This window comes from Oncorhynchus tshawytscha, linkage group LG06 (genome assembly GCF_018296145.1).
Source record: "Oncorhynchus tshawytscha isolate Ot180627B linkage group LG06, Otsh_v2.0, whole genome shotgun sequence".
Classification (NCBI taxonomy): Eukaryota; Metazoa; Chordata; class Actinopteri; order Salmoniformes; family Salmonidae; genus Oncorhynchus; species Oncorhynchus tshawytscha.
In genome coordinates this window covers 18,415,160-18,435,015 of record NC_056434.1, presented here as the reverse complement: position 1 = coordinate 18,435,015, position 19,856 = coordinate 18,415,160, and the positions used below count along the sequence as shown (strand labels likewise).

Genomic DNA, 19,856 nt, shown 5'->3' with positions numbered 1-19,856 from the left:
CAAACTACTTAATATGTAAATCTGAAATGTCAGACTACAAATTGCAAGACATAACTTTGAGGTCATATGTTAATAGAATGTGTAATTTAGCCAATTAAACACAAAAACAAATGTTGTAAATGAGAATTAGGCAGGTCTGATTCTGAAAAAGGAAATTATTACATACTTATATATTTCATTTTATTTGTGCAAAAACAGATGAAACTCAAAAACAATTCAGCAAATGAACTGGAACGTTGCCATACAGTGTATTGTGCCATTTACCTAATACATTAAAATCAAGTAAAGTGTTTTGTAGATTTCTGAGATTCGCCTGTATACTGTATAAGAGACAATACTGCTGGTGCAAAACCATTTTCTGGATTAATGATACCACATTCTGATCCATAAATAGAAACAATAAGCACTGAATAAATCTGTAAAATTAGACGCTGCCCATCTTTCACATTCATTTGATATTGAGGCATAGCTGGATCTACATCACAGATCGTGTGGGACATGATCACCACATTGAACCAATTTTGAGGTCTGAAAACATTATTTGGAGTGATGTGGACCTTTAAAAACCTATCTTTATGGATGCCAACCTGTGGTGTGTCTGGTAATTGGGACAGGGTTGGGATAGACTCTTTAACACATGGATTGAGTGAATGTGAGTGGACTGACTAATGTCTTCACAGGCCTGCACTGTTCAGCAGGGGCTGCTGAGGGGAGGATGGCTCATGATAATCTCTGGAACAAATGGAATGGCACCATTCCACACATTCCGCTCCAGCCATTTCTACAAGCCCGTCCTCCCCAATTAAGGTGCCACAAACCTCCTGTGTTCAGCTTGCCTCCTTTTTAAGATGCAGCACTTCTCCTTCGTAGTTGGCTCATTATGTAAAGATTATAGTCATGCCCCAATGGAAGGCGGCTTCATACAAAAATGTATTAAAGTTTACATTAATATCCACTTTGATAAACAAGTCAGGGACTGGCTGTTCCAAAGTAAAACATGTAGCCTCACCATTGAAGCAAGCCACACTGGGGAGAAAAATAACCAACTGGACTGAACAAAATAAATAAGTATTATAGAAACTTTTAGAAATGTGTGCCACCCATTTTCTGTGAGGCTTCGATGTCTCCTCTGTCCACCCCGAAGAGACCATTATGTATCTTATCATGATGATTCAGAAAATGATTGGCCACTTACCAGTACATCTAAGTCTTTACAATCATTTCTTTGTCAAAAATAGCTAGATCGGATCATCTATCCTGACACTGTCTTTTAGAAATGATCAAAACCAATAGCTACAAATGAATTCACACAGCTGGCATTTGAGCTCGATTTGAGCTTTGACCTTTCCATTCACAAGCGGATAGAACATTTCCTGAATCCTGACCAATATAAAGAATTACTGTAGCCATGTCAATTCTGAGTGGAAACGCTTCATTTCTACGCTATTGGCCTCCACCTTTACCTTTGACCTGGGCACTTCCGTTTGGAAATGAAGTTCAAGAAGAAAAAAAATGCACAAAAACAAAATTGTTTGTCAGGAAGTTAGGCTTGTGTTTACTTTAGGAACATGGCTAACAATGTCCTGACCAGGCGGAAGGGATTTGGCTGACCCAATCCAGGTCAGACGCACACAGATTACATTCTGATCTAGCTGCTGAAATTTAGCATCGAGCTGGAAAGAGACTGGTGCTTTAATCAAGAAAAGACAAAGAATTTATTGATTAAAAAAAAGGAGTATTCATTTACATATGTCATATCTAGTAAAGAGAAGGGACACTAAAACAATATATAAATCACAATCCAATTTCACAATCCATCTGTAAAAATACAACATGACTTAAGAATCGTGAGCTTATCTGAAATGTATGAAGACAAATTGGTCAAATTGTTTCATGAAGTTTTTCAAGAGTACAAGCTCTCTAAGACTTAACCCTGAGAAGTGTTGATATTGGGAAGAATCTTTGACTTTAAGTTCTAAACTAGCTCAAATATTCTGGGACTTCAATGTTCTAGTCCTGTGAGCATTCACTTACTGCAACTCCCCCAGACGTAGGGGGATATAACAAATAACAATTAAGTCAAAATGGAGACAACACAAAAGGTACGGAAAATGTGAAAACATGACATTCATCATCTTGTGCATACGGTTTTCCTTAGTAATGTTCCTTTAGAAAATATAATTTTCACAATTGTGAGATTGCTTTCCTCTTTGGCAAAGCTGCTACAGTACAGAAGAGGGAGGTTTCCGTGACAGAGTAGATCCTGGAGGACACAGTGCTCATTACAACTCTGCCGCTGCTCCTCACAGGTATACACGGTCACTGAGAATACTAAATGAGGCCACAGAACAAACAGTCTCCTAGACAGGCTCAGCCATACAAACACGCAGAGATAGGTCTAAATAAACAAAAATAACATACATTATGTGCAGGATAGTAGGATATAATTCTAAATAACAATTTAAATTGTTCATAAAAAATACAAAAAAAATTCACCCCAAATAGGACTTGCATCAAGCAGAGATGGGGATCTCAATCACATTAAAGGGGGATGGGGTGTTGGAGCAAAGTGGATTATCTGTATTATTGGCACAGAGTAGGGGATTAATTATATGAAATCATGGAAGGTACAATCAGGTATTGTTTTAGTCTCTGCTCTAATCTATAATACCCGGTCTCTCCCTATGCTATGTGACGAAACAGCCTGGATCTCACCAACAAAGAGAACCTCATGTAGGAAGCTACTTCCCTTTCCCATATCCTCCAGTCATTAACATGACTGTACATGGAGTCTCTCACCTGTGCAGAGACATCATTTACAGAAATCAAAGTATTTGCTGGGCAGTGGGTTCAGTACAGCTCAGATGAGGTTAACGAGCTGATGAGTCAGCAGCTCAATGACACAGGTCATTGGGGCCAAAGCAGGCAATACAGGTATTTTGTTCCAAACACAGTACAGACTTCCTTAGGATATAGAGGCCATGTGGATGCTGAATCTGGATTATTGGTGTGTTATGTGAACTGTTACATAAAAATAAGTAACACCTCTACAAATATTTTTGGGTGTGCATCAGCTCATGATTTTTTACTAGAATGTTTATAATTACAAACAAACTACAGTGCTTGTTTAACCTCAAGTAGCACTCCTGTTTCTAAATACAGAGTCCCTTATAGTTGTCCTGAAGTAGGTTAAAATCTAATTGTCCTCTTTCTTTTGCTCTAAAAGCATTTCAGGCCATTCAATTCAACACTCACACATACGACCTTTACGCTGTGGTTGGAATCATGCCTTGTTGCCAGGGGGAACAGACACCCCATGGTCTATATAGGAAAAAAAGACATTGCCAAGGCACTGGTGAAGTCCTCGGTCCAGAAATGATTGACAAGAGCTTGTGTTCTACGTTCACTGGAGAGGTCCATGTTTTTCCTTTAAAGTAAGAAGCTAGAAGAAACTTCAGACTAACTAAAGCATCCTTCAGTGTTGTACAGTAATGTCGGAAGGACACACACGAAAACACAAAAGTAAGTACAGTTGAAGTCGGAAGTTTACATACACCTTAGCCAAATACATTTAAACTCAGTTTATCACAATTCCTGATATTTAATCCTGGTAAAAAATCTCTGTTATAGATCAGGTAGGATCACCACTTTATTTTGAGAACGTGAAATGTCAGAATAATAGTAGAGAGAATGATTTCAGCTTCTATTTCTTTCATCACAGTCCCAGTGGGTCAGAAGTTTACAATCAATCAATTAGTATTTGGTAGCATTGCCTTTAAATTGTTTAACTTGGGACAAACGTTACGGGTAGCCTTCCCACAATAAGTTGTATGAATTTTGGCCCATTCCTCCTGACAGAGCTGGTGCAATTGAGTCAGGTTTGTAGGCCTCTTTGCTCTCACACACTTTTTCAGTTCTGCCCACAAATTCTCTATAGGATTGAGGTCAGGGCTTTGTGATGGCCACTCCAATACCTCGACTTTGTTGTCCTTAAACCAGTTTGACACAACTTTGGAAGTATGCTTGGGGTCATTGTCCATTTGGAAGACCCTTTTGCGACCAAGCTTTAACTTCCTGACTGAGGTCTTGAGATGTTGAATATCAATATACGCACATAATTTTCCTCCTCATGATACCATCTATTTTGTGAATTGCACCAGTCCCTCCTGCAGCAAAGCACACCCACAACATGATGCTGCCACCCCTGTGCTTCACGGTTGGATGGCGTTCTTCAGCTTGCAAGCACCCCATTTTTCCTCCATAACGATGGTCATTATGACCAAACAGCACTTTTCGCACCAAAGTACGTTCATCTCTAGGAGACAGAACGAGTCTCCTTCCTGAGCGGTATGATGGCTGCGTGGTCCCATAGTGTTTATACTTGCATACTATTGTTTGTACAGAAGAATGTGGTACCTTCAGGCGTTTGGAAATTGTTCCCAAGGATGAACCAGACTTGTGGCGGTCTACAACCTTTTTCCTGAGGTCTTAGTTGATTTCTTTTGATTTTCCCATGATGTCAAGCAAAGCGGCACTGAGTTTGAAGGTAGGCCTTGAAATACATCCACAGGTGCACCTCCAATTGACTCAAATGATGTCAATTAGCCATTCAGAAGCTTCTAAAGCCATAACATCATTCACTGGAATTGTCCAAGCTGTTTAAAGGCACAGTCAACTCAGTGTATGTAAACTTTTGACCCACAGAAATTGTGATACAGTGAATTATAAGTGATAATCTATCGGTAAACAATTGTTGGAAAAATTACTTAGATGTCCTAACCGACTTGCCAAAACTATAGTTTGCTAACAAGAAATTTGTGGAGTGATTGAAAAACAAGTTTTAAATACTTCAACCTAAGTGTATGTAAACTTCCGACATCAACTGTAAATGTCCACATACAATATGCATCACGTCAGTCTCTTAAAAACAACAACAACGCAAGCCAATAAGTCAACCCCGTGGTGGATTTCACACTACCAGGTAATGCCTCAAAAGGTTAAAGGGGGAGGGGTCAAAAGGTCCTGGGGAGAGGTCAAAGGTTGCCCTCGTCCAGCATCTTATTGACGCCGTCACAGATCCTTTGCAGGTGGCTGCGGTACACCTCAGACGGCCCGTAGAGCGCCGCGAGGAAGTCACAGTCGGCGAAGTGGTTGAACACGTGGTTGACCCGTGAGTGGCTCTTGGCCGTCAGGTGGCGGTTGATGGCCTGGTGCAGCAACTCGCGGCACTCGTTCAGGATGGCGCTCATCACGCGCCGGTCGAACGTGAACTCGATCTGGTGAAAGCTGACAGCCGTCATAGCCAGTGTGTGGACCTTCTTCCTGGAAAGGGGACGCAGTAGAGTTGTTATGCATGATGGCTTAACTACAGTAGCTGGCAAACCACATGCCATTTCTCTGAGGGCCACAGCTTTTGTTCAAGCCCAACACAATGATTATTTTTTATCAGGGCTGGAATAAAAACCTGTGCAAATTAGCCCTCAACAACCATGGCTGTCAACCCTTAATCAAAGGCCATTATAACCCTGTTAATGCGCTCTACAGCCATAATATAATCATATAGCATAATCAACCTGAAGCTCTCAACCAGCACCAGCTCCTCCCCGCTGAACTGGTTGTTGCGGTAGAGGACTCCCAGCTTCACCACCATCTTGATAAGGTTCTTGATGATCTTCTGGGCCTCCTTGCGGTTGTGCGTGTACTCCTTCGTAACGCGGTAGAGCTCGTCCAGCACCTCACTGCTGGTGTCGTCGATGAAGAGGTTAGCCATGCTCTTGGTGGCCATCTTGCTCATCAGCTTCTTCTGGGCCTGAAGGGCCAGGCTCTTAGTACTGAAGGAGTCCATAATGACGTCTGGAGGGCGAGAGAGAGGGAGGGAGAAAAGAGATTTGGGTCATACAGATGCACACACACTGAAACCAGATGGTGGATTTTCTTCCTTCTTAATTATATACTGTACAGAGAGGAAATAACAGATGTTTATTTGGATGCATTCCTGACAACATATGGGAAACCCATATTTGCCTTTTGCATTTCTAGCACCAGCAGATCATGCAGAAATAAAACATACTGCAGACAGACAATGAACTGTTTTATGCAAATTATCACATTTAATTATTTCATTTTCTCATCTGAATGAAGGCATTGAAGAGTCTTGCTACCGGTGTGCAATCCCTTAGTATAACTATGATGTCATGGGACATCGACTCTATTTTAATTAGTGACGGGGTCTTTAAGATACCAGTGACATGATACAAGAATGACATCATGTAGGAGTGATGAGACTCACTGCAGTTCTGCAAAGCAGCCAATGATAGGACTGTCTCTGCAGCTACCGGCTGAATCCACATTTAGAAAAGAGGTTTATGTGAGGATGGGCTATAGCGTACGTGTGCACATTTGTGGAGGCTAGCTCCAAGCTGTGGGTGTTGCCTGCCAAAGCACAATGACTCAGAGGAAGCCTCAACACATTGTGGCAGCTCATAAACAATGGGTCAGGGGGCCACAGGCTTTCATATCTTCTGCATTTCCTCAGCCAGATGAGCCCGGTCCAGGGCCCGACTGTACTGCAGTAGCTTCTTAACAAGAACCCAGGAATGACAGGTTCAGGTTCAGCCTGTCTTAATCCCTAAGGAAGTAGGATGAGGTTACCTCGAGACAGATCCAAGGTCAGGGGCTCATTTTACCCCCCAAAGACAAAAGTTATAAGTTAGGGAAGGTAAACTGAGCCTAGATCTGTACACATCTCTAGCATAGCATAGCAATCATTACTCCCTCCAAGATTAAAACATAAAACCTTTATTAAAATCCTAAATGTGACTGGACGCTAATACAAATGCTCATATATTTACCAACAGTAATATCTGCTAAATATTATTACTGTAAAGCAGCTGACCGACTGCAGAAAGAAAATGTGCCTGCTATGTGACTCATGAGATTCCACTCCAATCCGCATTGTCTCTCCAAGAATACCAATTGGTCTCCTTCGAGTGTCAGCGGGACGCTTTTTCTTCCAAGGGAGTACCCACGTCAGAAACCAAAGACAAGCTCTCCCTGCAACATTGTCAGAGGGATGTAAAAAAAACACCACTTTGCCTGCTACATTCAATCACAATGTGTCAATGAGAATCTGAACAGATGCTTTGAGGATAGAGAAAAGTACAGCTTGCAACACTGCGCAAAGAAATCAAAGTTCACAAGCCTCTCTCTGCTGGAAGTATGAAAAAACAGATTCAGTGGATTAAAAAGAAACCTTTCAGAGCCTGGAGAGTGAAGTGATTTTCAGGGGGCTCATTAAATTTCTCTCCTGTCAAAGAGAATAACTTTAATGGAGTCAGTGGCTGTGATGACTAATACTGCTGTGAAGAAGTAAAAAGCCTGTATTTGTCTTTCACCACAGTGAATCCAAACACTTAACTTCAGATGTGATGGTTTCTCAGGAGCGTCTGTAGTTTTACTCAAAGCCAAAGAAAAGACAACAAATTCTTCCTGGAGCTGGCAATCACAAATGTAGGTAGATCCTCTCTCTCTCCGTCTCTCTCACGAGATGGGAGGCTTCATGAAAGGACAAGCGCTTAGAATTATGAAACATTTTTCTATCAAGGACTCCTGCCTTGTAACTGTGCAGTGGGAGTTATGGCCAAATATAAGCTGCTGTGTGAACTGGGCCCAGGCAGGGAAAGCTTGGATCCCATCTCAGCACTATTTATACAGGCACTGCTGGAATGGATTGAAAACAGAACATGACAGTGACAACATTATGTGGGAGATATATTGGCTGAACACAGTACAACAGAGCAATTAATACTGGTTCTCTTTGAGCTGGGCAGGCATTCTGGAATGAGAGACAAAGTGCTGGCGTATCAACTGGATTTACTTAAACCAACATCAGTGCAGTGTAATCCAGAGTGCTTAAACTATATAGTTTAAAAAACAAGACCTCAGTCAAAGTAGAACAGGTAGGTAAACATGACTCATGGAAATGAAACCCGACCCTGGGCCTCTTTGGCAGCCAGGGACTCGGCCTGGCCAGTGTCCCCAAAAGCACTTACCCTCCTGCAGGTGAAAAGTGGCCTCCAGAGGCTCAATGCTGGGTGTGCCGAGTGACTCAGAAAGGGTCTGTGGAGGTTTGATGGCCAAACATGTGTCCGAAAGTCTGTCAGGCTAGTATGATGGGGTCAGGTGAGAGAGGATCAATGATTGGATACACCTGGAGCTCCCTTTCCTGTCCACTCTGCCGCAGCCCCCCCCCACACTCCTAAGCCTCAGGGAAGATGATATGAATCCCCACCCAGTCTCAATACTGCTCCCCCAACTCAAAACTAGACTGGCTGGCAGAAATCTGTATAGACATTTCTGTTAAACTACTTCAAAAGATCAAGGTGGAATAACTAATGTCTGGAATGTCTGGAAATACTGTAACTATATAACTTTGAACAAGAGTTTATATTATTCAAGAGTGAATATGTTTTAGGCTGTGTGGCTTGCTTATAATTCCAATTGCATAGCCTACCCTACATGTATAATATTAATTCAAAATAGGGGGAAATCCCCACACACTTCTTTAGTACTGTAACGTGTCTCAGGAACTTAGATTCACAGAAATGTATGACGTCACCCTTATCTACAATAAGAGACCATGCACAATGGTTATGTAAAATGTATCCGTGCTTTGTGTTGGGTCTGAACTGATCACCTCACAATCAGCTCTTCACATTAAACATTTCTTCTGTCTGGTAATGAACAGGATCAATTAGGATTACTGCCTGCTACAATTTCATCAAGTGTAGTTTTTACTCCTCTCTCTTACTCTCCTACTGTCCTCTAATCTCTCCTACTCTTGAGCTGTTGCATAACAGTGGAGGCGCTGATGAGTGCTGGGAACTCAGTTTTGTATGGCTGTGATGTGTGTGTGTGTGTGTGTGTCGCTCTATCATCCTCCCACACAGTATCAGGGGTTGTGCACAGTGCCTAAGGGGGAGACCGTCCCTTTTTTACTGTCTTCTCAGATCTGAAAGAGCCCGCTGCAGGATTAATAATTAACGTGTCAGCATTAAATGGATCACAGATTAATAATTAATATGACCAATTTGAAAAAAAATAGACCAGGGTAAGAGATTGATGCCACAGGTGAACCAGGAAATGTGGGACCTGGCTGAGGGGTCAAACAACATCAGGGACAAATGGTGGAAAATATTATGACAAATGTGAATGGATAGTGAGCCCTTGTTGTTAGCCAACTGTATGTGCACCTATAAAATGAAATGTGCAGCTGTGATGCAGCAATGGTATCCTTGTCATAGACATGACATAGCATTAACATAATATTGAGTAGGTTGAAAGTAAATACAAGCTGAAACCAGTTTAAAACAATAGACCCATAGATAAAGGTAGATGACTTGTGGATGACTAACTCGCCTGTTATCAGTTTTTGACAATGGCACCACCACATGGACTTTGAGGAAACATGGCATGCCTACAAAGGAGTTTTACATTGAAAAGTGTTTTATTGACCGACAGATAAGCGATCAAAGACACACATACACACCTCTCTCTCTCACACACACACACACACACACACACAATTCAGAATTGAAAATGCCTCAAATTTCAATAAAATTCAAATTTAAGTAGTAAACAGAATCCAGAATTGCAATTTGAATTAAAAAGGAAATGGAATATAGTGAAATGCCTCTTATAGTATATATTAGGTGCAGTCTATACAAATATACTGTACATCTTGTACATAACACATTATATACAAGCATAGAAAATATTGTTTTAACTTAAAAAGAATGATCAAGAAAAACAAAACCTTATGCGAATTCTACGTTTTTACATTTCATTAAATATGGGAAAAATACTACATCTCAGAATGCATTAGTTTAACCCTCAAGTTGACCTTGAAGCCTTCAAAAAGATGGACAAATGGACAGTGGACATCTAATTGGATATTCTAAGCACTAAGGTTAAAAGTATATGAACATTGCTTCCTAAGAAATGTTATATATTCTTTGGAAGTGTGACCTGTTAGATTCAATGAAACTCATGTTCTATAGACGGGTTGGTTGTTAAGCAACAAAACCGACGCGTGCGCAACTATGGGGCAAAACAGACAGGGTTGGCTTAGACTTAATAACATGTCAACTATATTTTGTCTCCAATGTATATTGAAATAAATACATTTCAAAATGAGCACTTGTTGTCTCTCAAATACATTGTTCGTTACGGTTGTTGGTTAGCTAGCAAATTTTAGCATTGACATGAAATCAGTCAAAACAGGACATAGTATCAATAACAAGATAAAACTAGCTGATACGAGCAACTTATGATTCGCCACATGGCAGTTTGTCATTGTTAGCCAGCCATCTGGCCATCCAGAATCACAACTAATGGACTTCTGCCCCATGGAAGCATTGCTTTGGTGACGTTAACAGCTAACCCATCTATGATTGAGTGGAATTTCTTTGAATAGCACTACATCCTACCTCTGAAACACAGAATCCTGTGGGTGTGGTCAATTCAAATTAACTCATGAGTATCTATGGTTGAATGGGAGTAAATTCCAAAATTTGGAATAGAGACACATGGCGAGGTGTGGATTAACATGACTACACCCCCGAGTAGGGTACAGACAGAGTCCTCCCATAATTAGCCTAAATTTGGCATCATCCTGAACAAACAGACACTTTGTCATTTCAATAAACATTTTCACATGTTGTTATTAACATACTTGGCTGTCACAACAAATTATTTGCATGATATGTATTCTGCCACTAATGTGTTACCCGACCAGCAAACATGGACAGTAAAGCTGTCGCAATATACTTACAGTACCTGTCAAAAGTTAACACCTTCTCATTCAAGGGTTTTTCTACTATTTTCTAAATTGTAAAGTAATAATGAAGATATCAAAACTATGAAATAACACATATGGAATCATGTAGTAACCCAAAAAATGTTAAATCAAAATGTTTTAGATTCAAAAGTAGGCACCTTTGCCTTGATGACAGCTTTGCACACTCTTGGCATTCTCTCAACCAGCTTCACCTGGAAGGCTTTTTCAACAGTCTTGAAGGAGTTCCCACATACACTGAGCACTTGCTGGCTGCTTTTCCTTCACTCTGCGGTCCAACTCATCCCAAACCATCTCAATGGGTTGAGGTTGGGTGATTGTGGAGGCCAGGTCATCTGATGCAGCACTCCATCATTCTACTTCTTGGTCAAATAGCCTTTAACACACCTCCAGGCTGTGTGGATCATTGTCCTGTTGAAAAACAAATGATAGTGGGACTAAGGCTAAACCAGATGGGATGGTGTATCACTGCAGAATGCTGTGTTGGCCATGCTGGTTAAGTGTGCCTTGAATTCTGAATAAATTACATATACAGTGCCACCAGCACCATGCCTCTTCCTCCATGCTTCACGGTGGGAACTACACATGCGAAGATCATCCATTCACCCACTCTGTGTCTCAAAGACACAGCGGTGGAACCAATTTTTTTTTTTTTTTTGGACTAATCAGACCAAAGGACAGATTTCCATCGGTCTAATGTCTATAGCTTGTGTTTTTTGGCCCAAGCAAATCTTCTTATTATTGGTGTCCTTCAATTCGACCATGATGGCCTGATTCACGCAGTCTCCTGAACAGTTTTTAAGCATTTATTTGGGCTGCAATTTCTGAGGCTGGTAACTAATGAACCTTTCCTCTGCAGCAGAGGTAACTCTGGGTCTTCCTTCCCTGTGACCGTCCTCATCAGAGCCAGTTTACCATAGCGCTCAATGGTTTTTGTGACTGCACTTGAAGAAACTTTCAAAGTTATTGGCTTAAAGTAATGATGGACTGTCGTTTCTCTTTGCTTATTTGAGCTGTTCTTGCCATAATATGGACTTGGTCTTTTACCAAATAGGGCCATCTTCTGTATACCACCCCTACCTTGTCACAACACAACTGCTTGGCTCAAACGCATTAAGAAAGAAAGGAATTCCCCAAATTCACTTAAGGCACACCTGTTAATTTAAATGCATTTCAGATAACTACCTCCTGAAGCTGTTTGAGAGAATGCCAAGTATGTAAAGCGGTCATCAAGGCAAAGGGTGGCTATTTGAAGAATCTCAAATATATTTAGATTTGTTTAACACTTTGTTGGTTACTACATGATTCTGTGTATTATTTCATAGTTTGTCTTCACTATTATTCTACAAAAGTAAAAAGAAAAGAAAAACTCTTGAATGAGTAAGTGTGTCCAAACCTTTGACTGGTACTGTATGTCACCATTAGTTTAAATCTAGCTTTTTCTCAGGTTAATTGACGTTAACTGGCTGGCTTGCGAAATAAGTTAGTTAATCTCGATCATAATCGCTAGTCTTACATATGCCGCGTAACTACTTCCAGTCTTTGCCTGCCCTTGAACGGTTTATGCATTTAGGACTCTATATGTACTTTCCACTTGCCTGAGACCAGCTGTGCAGACAACCCTACCAAATGGTCCAAAGTAGCCTATGGCAAAATCTACACCAACTTGGTGGAATTTCCAGGTTTACACAGGCAATACACATAGCTACAAAGAAGCGTTAGCTAGCGATTTAACGTGAATTAAGTGCTTCGAAGACACAAATGTATTGAGTAACCAGAGCCCACATATTTCCATCATCATCGTAGCATATAGCCTGAAACCAAGAGGTTTGTTTAACCTAGTCCTTGGGCAGTTGAAACTTTTCTTACAAAAAAATATTGCAGCCAGAGTGCAGTATTTTTTCTGCAGTAATTTTGCACTTAACTGCAGTTAGAGTTAATTCTGCAATTACTGCATCCAAAATACCCCAGTCGGCTACAGTTACAAAAAGGATATATTTTTCTGTAAGGGTTGATTTGGTGGTCTTTCTCCTACTATTGGGTGGCAGGGTAGCCTAGTGGTTAGAGCGTTGGACTAGTCACCAGAAGGTTGCAAGTTCAAACCCCCGAGCTGACAAGGTACAAATCTGTCATTCTACCCCTGAACAGGCAGTTAACCCACTGTTCCTAGGCCGTCATTGAAAATAAGAATTTGTTCTTAACTGACTTACCTAGTTAAATAAAAAGGTTAAATTAAATTAAAATTGTTCAAACAAAACAGTGTGCAAGACATTTTTGGCATCCTAGTTATAAAATCAGGGTAAGTTAGCTAGTTGAAGAAAGTTAATTGGAATCGGCTCTTTGGCTGATAATGGTGACATACAGTGAACGCTACAGTTTCTGTTCATGCTAACATTTTTTACATTTGCATCAGTGTTTTTAGGAATTATGTAGTTCATTGATTAAGATGACATGGAAGTTAACGTTAACAAAACAACCAACCAAGCATATCCAAAACTCAGCAAAAAAAAGAAAATGTCCCCTTTTCAGGACCAGATCTTTCAAAGATAATTCGTAAAAATCCAAATAACTTCACAGATCTTTATTATAAAGGGTTTAAACGCTGTTACCCATGCTTGTTCAATGAACATGCACCTGTGGGATGGTCGTTAAGACACTAACATCTTAGACGGTAGGCAATTAAGGTCACAGTTATGAAAACTTAGGACACTAAAAGAGGCCTTTCTACTGACTCTGAAAAACACCAAAAGAAAGATGCCCAGGGCCCCTGCTCATCTGCGTGAACCTGACTTAGGCATGCTGCAAGGAGGCATGAGGACTGCAGATGTGGCCAGGGCAATAAATTGCAATGTCCGTACTACGAGACGCCTAAGACAGGACGGACAGCTGATCATCCTTGGAGTGGCAGACCACGTGTAACAACACCTGCACAGGATCAGTACATCCAAACATCACACCTGCGGGACAGGATGGCAACCACAACTGCCTGAGTTACACCAGGAATGCACAATCCCTCCATCAGTGCTCAGAATGTCTACAATAGGCTGAGAGAGGCTGAACTGTGGGCTTGTAGGCGTGTTGAAAGGCAAGCCAGACATCACCGGCAACAACATCGCCTGTGGGTACAAACCCACCGTGGAGGGTCCATCGTGGTCTGGGACGTTGTGTCACAGCATCATCGGACTGAGCTTGTTGTCATTGCAGGCAATCTCAACGTTGTTCGTTACAGGGAAGACATCCTCCTCCCTCATGTGATACCCTTCCTGCAGGCTCATCCTGACATGACCCTCCAGCATGACAATGCCACCAGCCATACTGCTCGTTCTGTGCGTGATTCCCTGAAAGACAAGATTGTCAGTGTCCTGCCATGGCCAGCGAAGAGCCCGGATCACAATCCCATTGAGCATTTCTGGGACCTGTTGGATCGGAGGGTGAGGGCTAGGGCCATTCCCCCCAGATATGTCCGGGAACTTGCAGGTGCCTTGGTGGAAGAGTGGGTAACATCTCACAGCAAGAACTGGCAAATCTGGTGCAGTCCATGAGGAGGAGATGCACTGCAGTACTTAATGCAGCTGGTGGCCACACCAGCTACTGGCTGTTATTTTTGATTTTGACCCACCTTTGTTCAGGGACACATTATTCCACATTATTCCATTTCTGTTAGTGATACGTCTGTTGAACTTGCTCAGTTTGTGTATCAGTTGTTGAACCTTATGTTAATACAAATATTTACACATGTTAAGTTTGCTGAAAATAAACACTTGACAGTGAGAGGACGTTTCTATTTTTGTTGAGTTTGTAATGATAAACTAATAATACAGCCAGCCAGTTCTGAGTAAAGTAGACAATTAAACATTGGAGTAAAGGGAGTACCCCACATCTGTACCCTACTCGGGGGCGTGGTTATGTTAAGCAATGCCTCGCCATGTTAATCTATTGAGCCCAACCCTGTCACACACACATTTTGTTCTTCAAGCCTTGTGGGGACCTACAATTCACACACACACACACACACACACACACACATCCCAAAGGCATACTCTGTCAATTGTCTCTAGTCTGTCACAGTCTTCTTTCTAGGAAGGTTTCACTGCCCTTCCATGCACAGACTGTTTCATATTTCCTAGGTAACAACTGAGGCTGCTGGCCAACTGAACTTTGCAGTCTTGTAAATCAGGTCAAACACCTCTGTACTGCTCTTGTCAATGAGTTACCTTTCATCTCCACAGGGATAATCATACATTTCCAGCAGTGCTTGAGTGTCAGAAATCATGACAAACAGGTTTGACATGAATTAATGTTTGGGATTTTGTAGCTGGCTTCCTGGCCAAAGTGGACCTCAGTTCTCAGTTAGCCGAGCAACCAAACTGTAGCTGTAACTGACCCACTTGTTTGTCAGCCATAGCCAAATCAAATAAAATCCTATTGGTCACATACACATGGTTAGCAGATGGTAATGCGAGTGTAACGAAATTCTTGTGCTTCTAGTTCCAATAGATTACTTGTGAAATTGTTAGTGCAGTAATATCTAACAATAACTACCTTATACACACACAAGTGTAAAGGGATGAATAAGAATATGTACATATAAATATATGGATGAGCGATGGCCGTGCGGCATAGGCAAGATGCAGTAGATTGTAGAGTGCAGTATATGAGATGTAATCATTATATAAAGTGGCATTGTTTAAAGTGACTAGTGATACATTTATTACATCCAATTATTAAAGTGGCTAGAGATTTGAGTCAGTATGTTGGCAGCAGCCACTCAATGTTAGTGATGGCTGTTTAACAGTCTGATAGCCTTGAGAAGCTGTTTTTCAGTCTCACGGTCCGAGCTTTTATGCACCTGTACGGACCTCGCCTTCTGGATGACAGCGGGGTGAACAGGCAGTGGCTCAGATGGTTGTTGTCCGTGATTATCTTTTTGGCCTTCCTGTGAAATCGGGTGGTGTAGGTGTCCTGGAAGGCAGGTAGTTTGCCCCCGGTGATGTGTTGTGCAGACCTCACTACATCTCTGGAGAGCCTTACGGTTGTGGGAGGAGCAGTTGCCGTACCAGGTGCTGATACAGCCCGACAGGATGCTCTCGATTGTGCATCTTAAAGTTTGTGAGTGTTTTCAGTGACAAGCCAAATTTCTTCAGCCTCCTGAGGTTGAAGAGGCGCTGTTGCGGTGGGTGGACCATTTAAGTTTGTCCGTGATGTGTACGCCAAGGAACATAAAACTTTCCACCTTCTCCACTGCTGTCCCATCGATGTGGATAGGGGGTGCTCTCTTTGCTTTTTCCTAAAGTCCACGATCATCTCTTTTGTTTTGCTGACATTGAGTGAGAGGTTATTTTCCTGACGTCACACTCCGAGGGCCCTCACCTCCCCCCTGTAGGCCATTTCGTCATTGTTGGTAAACAAGCCTACCACTGTAGTGTCATCTGCAAACTTGATGATTGAGTTGGAGGCGTGCATGGCCACGCAGTCATGGGTGAACAGGGAGTACAGGAGAGGGCTGAGAATGGGCCCCAGTGCTGAGGATCAGCGGGGTGGAGATGTTGTTTCCTATCCACACCACCTGGGGGTGGCCCGTCAGAAAGTCCATGACCCAGTTTCACAGGGTGGGGTCAAGACCCAGGGTCTGAAGCTTAATGACGAGTTTGGAGGGTACTATGGTGTTAAATGCTGAGCTGTAGTCAATGAATAGCATTCTTATTAGGTATTCCTCTTGTCCAGATGGGTTAGGGCAGTGTTCAGTGTGATTGCCTCGTCTGTGGACCTATTGGGGTAGTAGGCAAATTGGAGTGGGTCTACGGTTTCAGGTAGGGTGGAGGAGATATGAGCAAGGGTAGCAACGGAGATGCACATACACAGCGGGTTAGCAACAATTGTTTCGAAAAACAAAAATCAATCAATAAATCAAAATAAATCAATATTACAAGCATTTCACTACACCCGCAATAACATCTGCTAAATATGTGTATGCGACCAATACATTTGGATAAATAATTTCTTCACAGACACAGCTGGTTAAAGCTGCAAGAGGCAACTCATCCAAGACCGCAATTCATGCAAATTGAAAACGTTCTGATTCTCCTTTTACTAGTGACAAACAGTTAGTGCTGTATAATAAATTGTACTACCTGTCAGAATACACAGAGAGGGTATTCATACACATACAAGAAAAGCTTTCATCTCGATTATCTCAATAATAACAGTCACATATAAAACATACTTTTTTGTTGCTACATTTTGTACGTTATATGGGGTAAAATGCAGAGTAGGCCTCAAGCAGGCACATCTTCAACAAATCGCTTGATTTAAACTTCATACAGAGATGAAATAACTTGTGGAGGAAAGAAGGCTTGCAACGCGACAGTGGCGTTTGAAACGCAAGAAAGGAACATGATTAACACTAGGCTTCAACTTTTGGGTGGTATTCCATTTGTAAACCATTTTTAAATTAATTTCGATTTCTAAGGATTAAATCATTCACATCAGAAATGACAGTTGCCATTCAAAACGAATACATCAAACCAAAATACTGACCAAACAGAAGGAAATAAAAATATAATTATAAATCTTGTGTTGGCAAACTAGGTTTATATTCTACAATATCGTGGACCTATTATTGCATTTAAGGTCGAATGACATTAGTTATAACTAGAATAGGCAGTGTAATGTAAATGTTGTGGGCAAATTGGGCTTCAGCCTTCCTTTAGCCAATTCTGCCACCTCCCATCCTCCATTGTATAGTTTCAAAGGACTATGTAACCTATTATTTGTTACATGTTTCTCAAAGACTGGTCAAGCATAGGCTAAAATACCATCCATCTACGTTGAATTTACCTTTCGTTCAAATCAAACCGGATGCGGAGGGTGAGTAAAGGGACCGTGGATTACGCTGCTACAATTTGACAATTTAATCTAGGCAAAATCTCGAGTCTTCATTATGGCAACTCATAGCAAATCCATGTACATCACCATGAGTCGGTTCTTCGTCTTTACTTGCGATTCTTTGTCTTCCATGTAACTGTATGTTGTATCAGGTACTGGTGTGTAAATAATTGAAAGACTGTTTCTTCTCTCCCTGCTGAGCTCGGTTACAGGAGTTTGTAACCCGACTCCTCCTCACAAAAAGATTCAAATTTGAGGGATTTCGAAAATTCGAGATTGATGTTACTCTGGACCAATGGAAGAGCCCAGTAAAAATGTATCAAACCAATCATACTGTGGGAAATTCCCGTTATAACTTCAACATTCCCTGCCCCCATTCTGTTTCCAGTAATTAGCCTCATCTAGCTCCCAAATCCAAGGTTGGAAATTTCCCAATGAGTTGTTTGTCATAAACAAAAAGCCTAGTAGACGGCACAATTATTTAATCATAAATCATGAAGATTAATTATTTGACCTAATTAATGGAAAATATTGCCTCAGTAGATGATTTCGGCAACGTTATTGATCAAAACTGATCTATATAGGACACACAACAGAGAGAGAGCGAGATATAGTAAACCAGACATCTAGGTGTTTTACAGCGGATGTTTTCTGGACCGGACAGCACCGTTTTCCCCGGTCTATGAATGAATGGGTTTAGCAGGAATTCCGGAGGGTTATGGTGTTCATTGTGAATACCATGTGTTTTAAACAATCAACAAGCTATTTTTCTCTTATGGTCTGGATGTAAATGGATATAAATAGGCCTAACTCAAGCCAGATTTGATAGGGCTATTTTAAACATATATTGTAAATTAAAATACATTATATTATAGAATAGCACCACATTTACATAGCCTAGTTAGTTCATAGTACTCTGCAATCCAGTCGTCAATAGTATTGCATTTTATGCTTAGCCTACTGTCATCCTTATCACAAGGTAGTTTACCTTCACCTGCAAACTAGCAGGCCATTTAGAGAGAAAGCTTGTTAAGAAGCTCTGTTCAGTGGAGCATTTGGATATTGCAATTTTGTAACCAATGAGAGATACTGTAGCATGCAGTGATACATTAGCTAATCTCTGAGCCATACAATAACTATCGAGATACACACTCTATTTAGCTTGAATATACACAATCATTTTTCTAATAAGTATACTATATAAATCATTTTAACACCCATAGAAAGGTGACCGAATAACGATTTACTTTTCATATTCTCTGTGATTAGTAGCCAAAAGACAAAACAAATATTTTCGTGTAAACAGAAACCAATGGACACACATGAGCATAAATGATGTAATGTTGTGTATTAACTGGATTTTTATATAAATAAACAAATGTAATCAAACATGGTAACAAGACAACATTTCAACAACATAGCCCATAGGGGATCGAATGGACGAGTGAGAGGTCGAGGCGACCGGACGACGAAGGAAAATGGCGGAAGGAGATGATGGAGTGGATTCTGAATGGTAAAATCAAGGATAATTTGAGTATTGACCAAAATAATGGAAAACGGAGCAAAGTGGTATACAGTGATGAGAATGACCCTTCGTATCTAGTAGGAGTACGGTTTGTTAATGAGGAGCAGCTGAGCAGAGAACCAGTCTTTAAGAAACCATGTCAGTTATCCAAACTGGTGGAGAGAGTGCTGGGTAAAGGGAAGGCTGTGAGGATACCGAGAGGCGGGTTTGTTTAGATTTTTTTTGTGCTTCTGCAGATCATAAGTAAAGTGTGTTGTTGTCTTAACGGATTTGATAAGTATGAAGTTTCGTGTGTGTCTCTTCGAAACAGGGCACCCCCTCAAGGTTTTTTAAATTTATCTGGCGTCTCGTGGAAAGTCGATTTTGAAGAAATAAAAATATATTCCTGGAGTGATTGAAGCACGTCGGATGAATCGTGTTGTGAATGGTGAAATAGTGAAGTGTATCTGTTATTTTGATAGGTCTCTCCCTACTCAAGTGCAGTTAAGGTATATTAACTACAGATTCAGAACATTTATCCCAAGACCAATGCACTGCGATCACTGTAAAAGCTTTTGGTCATCTAGCAAGTGTTTGCAGAAGGGAGAAGCC

The 19,856-nt window shown here is 41.1% G+C and overlaps 1 protein-coding gene across 1 annotated transcript; it reads right to left on the bottom strand.

Annotated features, from left to right (window-relative positions):
* Positions 1 to 4,776: 4,776 nt before the first annotated feature.
* On the bottom strand, positions 4,777 to 17,967 carry LOC112252180 (tumor necrosis factor alpha-induced protein 8-like protein 1). Its single transcript, XM_024423194.2, has 3 exons — positions 17,693 to 17,967; positions 5,574 to 5,853; positions 4,777 to 5,322 (listed from the first exon to the last, which is right to left on the bottom strand). Exons 2-3 carry the CDS (start codon positions 5,843 to 5,845, stop codon positions 5,034 to 5,036), a joined length of 561 nt encoding a protein of 186 aa, XP_024278962.1. The 5' UTR covers positions 5,846 to 5,853; positions 17,693 to 17,967; the 3' UTR covers positions 4,777 to 5,033.
* Positions 17,968 to 19,856: the final 1,889 nt, after the last annotated feature.